This window comes from Cupressus sempervirens, chromosome 10, assembly GCF_028749045.1.
Source record: "Cupressus sempervirens isolate cs-2001-9-10 chromosome 10, ASM2874904v1, whole genome shotgun sequence".
NCBI lineage: Eukaryota > Viridiplantae > Streptophyta > Pinopsida > Cupressales > Cupressaceae > Cupressus > Cupressus sempervirens.
This window is the reverse complement of record NC_143127.1, coordinates 73,748,903-73,758,315: the sequence shown is the minus strand read 5'-3', so window position 1 is coordinate 73,758,315 and position 9,413 is coordinate 73,748,903. Positions and strand designations below refer to the sequence as shown.

General features: G+C 35.5%; 1 protein-coding gene across 1 annotated transcript; it reads left to right on the top strand.

Annotated features, from left to right (window-relative positions):
- Positions 1-2,438: 2,438 nt before the first annotated feature.
- On the top strand, positions 2,439-9,195 carry LOC149532648 (large ribosomal subunit protein eL33y). Its single transcript, XM_089803841.1, has 5 exons — positions 2,439-2,646; positions 8,193-8,228; positions 8,350-8,578; positions 8,684-8,734; positions 8,975-9,195. The coding sequence occupies exons 1-4, from the start codon at positions 2,615-2,617 to the stop codon at positions 8,723-8,725; spliced, it is 339 nt and encodes a 112-aa protein (XP_089659967.1). The 5' UTR covers positions 2,439-2,614; the 3' UTR covers positions 8,726-8,734; positions 8,975-9,195.
- Positions 9,196-9,413: the final 218 nt, after the last annotated feature.

The following is a 9,413-nucleotide window of genomic DNA, read 5'->3' as shown; positions in this document are numbered from 1 at the left end:
GGGCAGCTTACAAGTAACAAAAAAGAGTGAGATTCGTGATGATTAGCATTGCCTTGTGGGTGATGATTGTGGAAGATGTTTTTTTGTTAAATCTGTATTACCATAGGTGCTCGAGAAATGCAAAAAAATACCATAGATGCCCATTTTAATATAATGTATTCTATATAATATCAGTCATATATTGCTTTTTATCAGTCATATATTGCATGGAAAATGAAAAACCCTTGGACTTGGATTGAATTTGGGCAATAGTAAAAAATAGCCATTATTTCAAGATATGGACATGGGACTGCGGTACGAAAACCTTTGGAACATGAAACACCAAAGGAGTGTGCAAGTGTTAGCAAACAAACAAAGTCTCAAATACAATGTATAGGGTGGAATGCACGGAGAAAGCGAATGAGCTAAATAGAGGAGAATAAGGAATGGAAAATAAAAAGAATAAATAATTAAACCCTAACTTCGGCAACTTAATCATGACTTTAGCAACTTCAAGTGAGAAACAACCAAAAAATAAAACAAAAATACAATAGGTAGACATAAAACTTAATATATAAGTTCCAAATGGAAAGTCGAGCGAGGAATGCATACAAAGCATACCCCGTTTTCGATTTCCTCCCTTCCTTTCCTTCCATTAAATGAAATAATTCTATTTGTTTTGAGTAGGCAAGTAATTTTCATCCTAGACAAACGAGGTCCAAGTGAAGCTAAATTAGGTTTCGTTGGATCAAAACCTACAATTATCAAAATGGGTAAGGAGCTTTCCAGATATGGCCAAATAATTTAAGTTATCTAGCAAATCACCCAAAAACTTTATGTAAGGTTCACATGTGATTGGATTCCCACTCTGGTAGACAAATAAATATAAGAAGCTTGTATGCAAATTTACCTGCTTATGATATAAAATTCTCAGAATGTTGTCTAAATTTCAAAAACAAATCTTGAAGTCATGAATTTTTTTTTGTGATCGATTGAAAGAAATAGATAACTCAGCATCAAAGCTGTGAAATCATATTTCACGAATCTACAATAGCGATGATTAACCAAACAAAAACTATTATTAAAAGAGTTGGCTACTACGAAGTGGCTACTACGAAATGTTTTAAAGACCGAGAGTCAAGACATTGTTGGCTTATAAACAACCCAGACATTCACAATGGCAATTTCTATGCCTTACCTGTAAATCTTAGCCTATCATACATGGACTAGATTTAGATTACAGGACTGAAAAAATGTTTTTTCAACAACAAATAATTTGTAGCTTTCAACCAAAAAGGCAAATAGGAATATAACCCTAATAATTGTGGACCCAAAAAAATTACCTCTTAGATGAACAAAATTCTCAGAAACTAGAAAATCACAGAGTAATGAATCTCAACAAAGAAACATACCTTTACGAAGCACAACTGTGAACAGTTTTCCCTGCTAAGAAAGCCTTGTTGAAATATGACTATCGACAAACATTATCAGTTTCTCTCTGCAAATCCTGAATAACATCTGTATTTGAAACCACTCACATCTTATTATAAATGGAAAATGAGATAATTTCAAGTGCATTAAAGCAACACTCATTTCTATGAATGGTAGACGAGATAATTTCCAAGCATTAATTATGTACAGTCTGGTTTCCAACGTCTTAAAGTAACTGCGCCACAAAACGTCCACTCAAAAGATCCATTCAATCTTTCGTTGAAAAATTGGGAGGGCATTAGGTAACGAAATTCACAACCGACATATTTAATTTCGTTTCGATCATGTAGAGGGATGGTTTAGAACTTAGAAACAATTAATATCATCCTTATCAAGATGATAATTTTAAGGGTTTTATTAATCACTATAGTGGACAGTGCATATGGGGAAAGTAGATATGTAGAAGATAATATTTTTGAGTTTTTTTATTATTCTTTGTTTGGCTTTCAAAGACCTTGTTGAAAAAGTAACCCGAAGAGGCGTGGATGGGGAGATAAGCACAAGCTGTGTACAAATACACAACAACACGCGGTTGAGATGATCAGAATTCTCAGTTTTGAATTGATGGTGGGATTGCACGGGCTATAGTCGATGCTATTGATATTTGTACCGCTTTCAGGTTTTTGTTTTTGTTGGAACCATTTCTTGGAACAACCTTGGGAGTGGCTGCCCTACTGTTCACGTAATAGTCCAATGAACAATTGACAAATTACAATCTCTAAAAATAAACCCCAATCTAAAGAAAATACAGTAACAAAACATTTGTGCATTTAAAATAAAACAATTTGATTGGTCCCGAAAAAAAGGCAGTAGCACCCACTAGGATGCTATAGTATCTTGCCTCGGCAAGAACTAATAATGCTATAAACCTGATTTTTTTTTTAAGAAGCCCCTTCCATTATATGCACCCTAACTAATATTCGAAAAATATTGCCCCTTATATAATCCTTCTTAAAGATGCTCGCATTAAGTGCTATACGGGACGGTGTACATGCACTCCAACTGTTCTGGAATGAATCTAGATCTTCTATTGCTCCGTTATTTGGTCCTCTAACCGAAGTGAAAACCTAGCCGAGGGTTTCATTCACGCCACATATTTACATCTCAGGTTCTTTCTCATTAGGGTTTACAGGATTTAGGAAAAATGGTGAAGGGGCGCGAAGGAGAGCGTGTAAGGTACATACTTCTATTTCTTTCCCGATAAATTAACAGTTTGTTAAGATGATCTGTTTGTTTCTGATTTATAAACAAAAATGATACTTCTGTAACCCTTTCCAATCAATTGTTTTGATGGGTTATGCAAAAAAATTCCCTGTCTAAGGGCCAATCTCTTCTGCAAAATATATTAAGGAGTAGAATTCAATTTTTGAGTAGGTGACAATTAGTGGAGTTCGATTATCATGGATTTTGGAAGCTAAAAATCTGTGGAAGGTATATTATAGGTTTTTCTTTCGTAATTGTCTTGATGTTCTAGCACGAAGAAGCTGTTTTTAGCTAGTGTACGGTATGATGTGGTTAAATTTTAGTGAAGCATGCTATAGACAGGTTCTTATGCTAAGTCATGTATTGCGATGCTCTATGAGCGGTTTTCTGTTGTATATATGAAGTCCAGCTTACTTATCATTGAAGGGTTTTTTGTGCTCACTGTTTTCTGAATAACAACTCTAGCCACATTGGAAATATGGAAGGAGACCCTGGATCTGAAGCCGTGGGTTTTCTTGTGGTTTTATTAATCTGTCCTGGGCATTTTCATAACATCGTTTAGTTCCTTGAAACAAAATTTGATATGGACTAGATCAATTCATATTGTGGCGGTAGTGTGGATGCATAAAATCAGAATGTTGGCACTGATTTTATTATGATTAATCATCAACAACAAGGGCTGCGTTGCAGCTAAATGAACTTGACGCTAAAAGATAAGAATATATATATATATATATATGCAATATGATATTCAAAAATAGTTTCATCTACTCATGAATGGGACAGACAGGTCCCCTGCTTGTAAATCACAACAGATGTAAAAATATCATGTCTCTACCAAAATATTTTTAGAAACATAGCATAAATTAATATAAAAAGTGTAGGTATTACTACCCTTTATCAAGATTGTCCCAGATATGCTGATTGGCCCAGTTATATATGAAGATCTGAACAATGGCTGTTCATGGGACATAATAAATAAAAACAGTTCATTAAAGAGTCCACTAGACAGGTGTAAGCAGCAAAATGTATTCTCTCAGACTTAAATATAAGAATAAGAATGTCATTCACAAATTTGTCTTAAGTTTCAAAAAAATACGAGACGAGGTGATGCGTGAGAGATATTGTCATAGAGTGGAGATATGTTGCCTATACTTACAATCATGCAAAAGAAAAGACAATACAACAAAAATGAAGATATTGGAATAGATGGAGACTCAAAGTTCAATGTACTATAGTATGTTCTAAGATTTAAAGTTAACACCTAAATGATAAGAGGTAGCTCAATTGTCATATACCGTCCTTATTTGTTCAACTTCCCAATCTGCCAAAAATTATGTCACATACTCTCATCTTCCTTTGTATTCCTGTGAGGAAATTGCACCCATTCCAGCTCTGATACCATAGAGCATTTCAGAATGCACACGATAATATAATTTACAATTCAATGTCACCTTTTTAAAATACATTACAAACTTTAAAAGGAGTTACATCTCCTTTGCTATAGAAACCTCCCCTTAATAATATCAGTTGTTCTAACAACTCACATGCCTATAAATTCTCTTGCAACTGATAATATATATTATACATTAATATTCTTACAAATCACAAGAACTATATTCTAAATTTTTAACAATAATATTAAGTTGTTTTTCAATAACTTATAACCAACCTAAGCACTTATGTTAACACTAATTTCCAACAGAATCTGTAACCTCCACATAGATAAGAGGGAAAGATATTGTGTTGTATAGGGCCTTGCTTAAGCCATCCCTATGCTTTCTTTCCACCTCTGCTATAGAAAAGCTGGATGAAATATAGCCTACCTTGGTATGCTGGAGGCTAAAATTCTTAAAGAAATGATTGAATTGACAATTGATATCTGTTATGAAACTCCTTGCTTTGAAGCCTCACATAAAGCTTGATTTTGTTTGACTAATGTTAATGCTTGCCTTCATTCATGAAGGGACACAATTTGATCACATTGCTGAGCATGAATGCTTGAGTGCAGATTTTCCCTTAAGTACCTTGAAGATGCCTGATTGGATGCCCAGTTTTTAGAGGGATGATAACTTGATAAAATACACAATTGTCATCCTTTTGGGCATAAATTTTGAAGAAGGCCAATACTGGGAATCACTTTTCCTGCTCCTTCAATTACCAACTGTTATGATTTCAAATTTGGGCCTAAAATGGCTAGACCACGGTGCTAGGTGCCATAGTCCTGGCTTTTTGAGCTAAATCCAAGGTTAGTGAGCATAGAACTGTGTAGTGCTCCTGGTAATGCCCATGGTTGAGCACAATCAGACATGGATCAGTGGCATGCGGGACAACCATCAAAGTGAACCCAAAATGAGTGTGAAATTGTAGAGAGATACAACTTATGATACTACAAGTTGATGTGGTTTTACAGAGATATTAGTAATAAACAGTAAATGGAAATCACCTCACTTTTATTTTAACAGGGCATGCCAATAGTCTGAATATGAATTTGCGCCTTCCTTGGTAAGTGCCAATCTGCATTTATAATGTGCACAATTCTTCAAGATAAGTGTATAAGTATATGCAAAAATTAAAAAATTCATCCAAAGTTTTGAACTGGTGAAAATATTATAGACTAAATTACCATCAAATTACAATTCTAACAATTCTTAACAATCTGCCAAAAGTCTTGCCTTTTAATATGATACAGTTTCCTTTATAGATTAGACTATATTGTGTTATACCCTATTACATATATCCTGTGATTGGGAGCAGTTCCAAATTGACAGGAAGGGACCGATAATATCATCATGAAGACTAGCACCAGATCTAGTTCCCTAGTCTGGTGGGGATGATCTCCAAGCTTCAACAAGAAGGTGTGCACTTCTATTTATATTTGGGCTAGACACAACACTTTCATCACTAAACTAGTGTCTAGCAGTGGAGGAGCAGGAACATCAAACATTTAATCTCTTATATTCAAAGTCTATCAAGGGAGCTTGTATGTTTTGCCTCCCAAAACTTGACGTAGCGCAAGGCAGGAGAATCCCCAATGGAGATGTCCTAGCCCCCAGCAATACAACCATGCAGCGGAAACACAACAACAAGAAGCAATAATGCAAGATCTGATACCAAATTACAACTCTTTATTTATAAAATAACTGTTACATGCAGTTTGTTGGGCTGTAAGGCCTTCCCGGTTACGGCCAAATACAAAACAAGTAATAGTTCTGCAAGATCTCTCAAGATCCAAGATTAAAGCCCTAGCTAGTCCAGATCCACACTCTGTCAGAAACCCCCAAGGAAGATCTCAACTTGTGCTTGCAAGCCCACCAAGCAATCTCCTTGTTTTTCAAGCCACAACTAATAGCTCTTCTCCAAATTCGCTCTTCAAGCTCCTCCTTTTCTCCACGATGGATCGATGATGATTAAAGACTTCCCCACAATCCCTACTTATACCAATCCAAGCCACAAGTCGGCCCAAAACACAAATTAAATACAAATACATAAATTAAATGCTACATGTTGGCCTGCAACAACAATTAAATGCCCAAAATTGATATCCAACCAAAATCGCGATATCTCCTAGCTCCGAATGAATTAGAACTCACGCTTCGAACTGTAGTTAGTTCTCTAGGTCCTCTTCAATCTTTGAAATTTTCGTCCTCTAACTCATTGTGGAAAATGAGTTATACGGCCTGAAACAGGCACCAAATTCCCAGAGCATGTTCAGTAACCATGCTGAGCTCAAAGACCATGCCGAGCAACCAAAGACCATGCCGAGCTCCAAAGACCATGCCAAGCTCCATAGACCATGGCGAGCTCCAAGACCATGCCAAGCTCCATAGACCATGCCGAGCTCCAAGACCATGCCAAGCTCCAGTCCAAGCACCCTCTAAAGCAACTACTGAGCCTCCTCCCATGAACTCCAAAGTAGTCACCGAGCAAACCCAAGATGCTCTTGCATCAAAACTTCTTGAAGTTTTCACTAAAAAATCAGCAGATATTAGACATTGTTGATTGGCAAACCACAAAAAACACATATCTAGTATTCAGAAGAAATTGTGCAATCAACTAGCAAGGCCAGGCCATAGGAGATACAATAGTTTGAATTTGTGGGGAAGAAGCCTTGGAATTCCTCAATAAGATCACCTGCCCTAGTGAAACCCCCTCCTTGTGTAGTATGCAATGCAGATAATATTTCATACATGGTGAGCACATCTTCCTGGATGGACTTATCTGTAAATGGCTGTGCACAAATTTGTTTATACACTAAAATGTTTAGTAGTAGCCTAAGCGAGGACAAAAATATGTCTTTACCTGCCACCTAGTTACTTTGAGCAATCGACTCTGTCCTGAAAAGGAAAGCCTGCAAAAATGAAACAGTAGTTTAGTTAGAAGACAAGAACTAAACCTTGTAATTAAAGACAAGAGGGCAGGATAATTTATTTAAAAATCCCTCATTATAGTTGTGATATAAATTCAGATGATAAAAGGATATCGCCAGCAAATCAATACACAAGAACTTATATGGTCCTGGTAAGGAAGGCATTCTACAAGTAGGAATTTATAGGCCCAACACTAGCCTTCAGTGATCTACAGGCTTTAATAAAGGAATAGGTTATTATGAAATTTATTTTATAGAGAATTTGTTGATAATAAGGGGTTTGTTGAAAAGCTCAGGTGAGATAAAAGAGTGTTCCAAATTGTAGTTGACAGAGAAAAGACAGGTAAATCGTTACAACTGCAGTTGTGTCCACCTGAGGCTTTTGAATGCTAAACAGGAAAATATGGATTTTGAGATAGGCCGTTTTTTTGGTAAATGTTTGCAAGTTCGAAAAAATTGATTCAGCTGAAACATTATTCATTGAATAAAAATGAATTACTGCCCTCCAAGACTTTTTATCATGGGTAGCAAAGGCCAACCCATGATAACTAATTTTTTGTTCTGTTGATGTTTCAGTCTTCAACTGTATCAGGAAAATACTCCTGGCCAATTGAAAAATCCATACAATAGGATTTATCACTCAAGGGGAAAAAATGCGAAATAAACTCCAGTATCATGTTTTTCTTTTCGTCTGCCACAGCACCTATACTGCAAAGGTTGGAATTAATTGTGTATGAAAAAATATTATATTTTGAAGATGCTTAAGTTGTTATTTTGGAACCTAGTGATCTTACTGCTTAGACAATGAGGCTGTCAAGCTGGCGACAGTCTGTAAATAGTGTGTGGTGGTTTATTAAATCAAATTTTGAAACATTGTGAGCAGATATTTCTTTTATATGATTCCTTATTTCATGCACAAGTAATCATCATCTTGAAAGTTATATGGCTTTCAACTTGCAAGAGGTCTTGATATTCTAAACTTTAGCTATGAACTTGTCCAAATGGTCTTGATATTCTAAACTTACATGAAACCTCTCTCTGCCCTTTAAGAGTTCAACCAATATAATATATTGAATCTTGTAACTTAATTTTTTAAATAAATGGTTTACTATCTAGGTGCTAATTATTTGGCATGTTTGTCTTTACCTAGGCTCTATGTACGAGGAGTCATTCTGGGTTACAAAAGGTATTTGCTATGATATTATTTCTATGCATCCCTTGAAATTGTTTACTTCAGTCTCGTTTTTCTTGACTTTGATGAACTAATAGAATGATGGTTCTTCTCTAAATTTATTACATTTGAGCAGGTCCAAATCAAATCAATACCCAAACACATCTCTCATTCAAATTGAGGGAGTGAACACACGGGAGGAAGTGGAATGGTATCAAGGTAAAAGAATGGCTTATATCTACAAGGCCAAAACAAAGAAAAATGGAACTTTTTATAGGTCCATATGGGGAAAAGTAACAAGACCACATGGCAATAGTGGTATTGTGAGAGCAAAGTTCAAGAGAAATTTACCTCCGAAGTCAATGGTACGCCTATAAGTATTGAATTGTTATTTTTAACTCAGGGTAGCAGTTCTGATTCCTTTTGATAAATATTAAATATCATAATATGAAAATCTTGCGATTGGGCAGGGAGGGCGAGTCAGGGTTTTCATGTACCCCAGTCACATATAACTTTATAAGGTATATGCTTTACTGGTAGAGATTGATTTATTTTTGTCAAGGCCATGGCGTATTTAGATTTTAATGCTACTAATTGGTTTGATATTCTTCTAAAATACAATATTGCAGTGATGATAGCATAATCCATCTATTTACTCATTCAGCAACTAAACAGAAATTGCATGGACAGTTGTGTACTTTTACTTTTGGTTATTACCGATTTGTTGAATTCTAACACCATGGTTTTTGTTTTGGATGCAGTTTCATGTCACGAGTGAAATCCTTCACATCCATTTTGTAGGTGGAAGACCAAATCGTTGAAGATTCAATGTAAAACGGAACTTATATTTAATTTGTTGTATCTTTTATGTCTGCCTCCTTGTATGGGAGAATGCTATGGAACTTATTATTAAAGTGACTGAGATCAAACTTTATTGCTTTGCGGGTGATACAATTCAATGGTCAATGAGATGTTTTTTTTTTTTGCATGGTACATAAAGGATTTGTTTGCAAAGAAAAGGGTTCATGTTTTGTTACAATTTAGAACTAACCAGAATAGGTGATCTAGAGCTTTGTGTTGACTTTCTAGGTTAGTATTGTGCATGCTTTATTTTTGGGTTCATTAATTGATAATATATACTATGTTGCATCTTCTCCTCTTCTGATTAACCAATTGCTTTGGCACCTTTGAGCTGGCTGT

Bases quoted from the DNA above. Each gene is read 5' to 3' on its own strand.
- LOC149532648 (XM_089803841.1), top strand. From the start codon at position 2,615: ATGGTGAAGGGGCGCGAAGGAGAGCGTGTAAG. The intron at 2,647-8,192 runs GTACATACTTCT...GTCTTTACCTAG, and splicing joins CGCGAAGGAGAGCGTGTAAG to GCTCTATGTACGAGGAGTCA. The intron at 8,229-8,349 runs GTATTTGCTATG...ACATTTGAGCAG, and splicing joins GTCATTCTGGGTTACAAAAG to GTCCAAATCAAATCAATACC.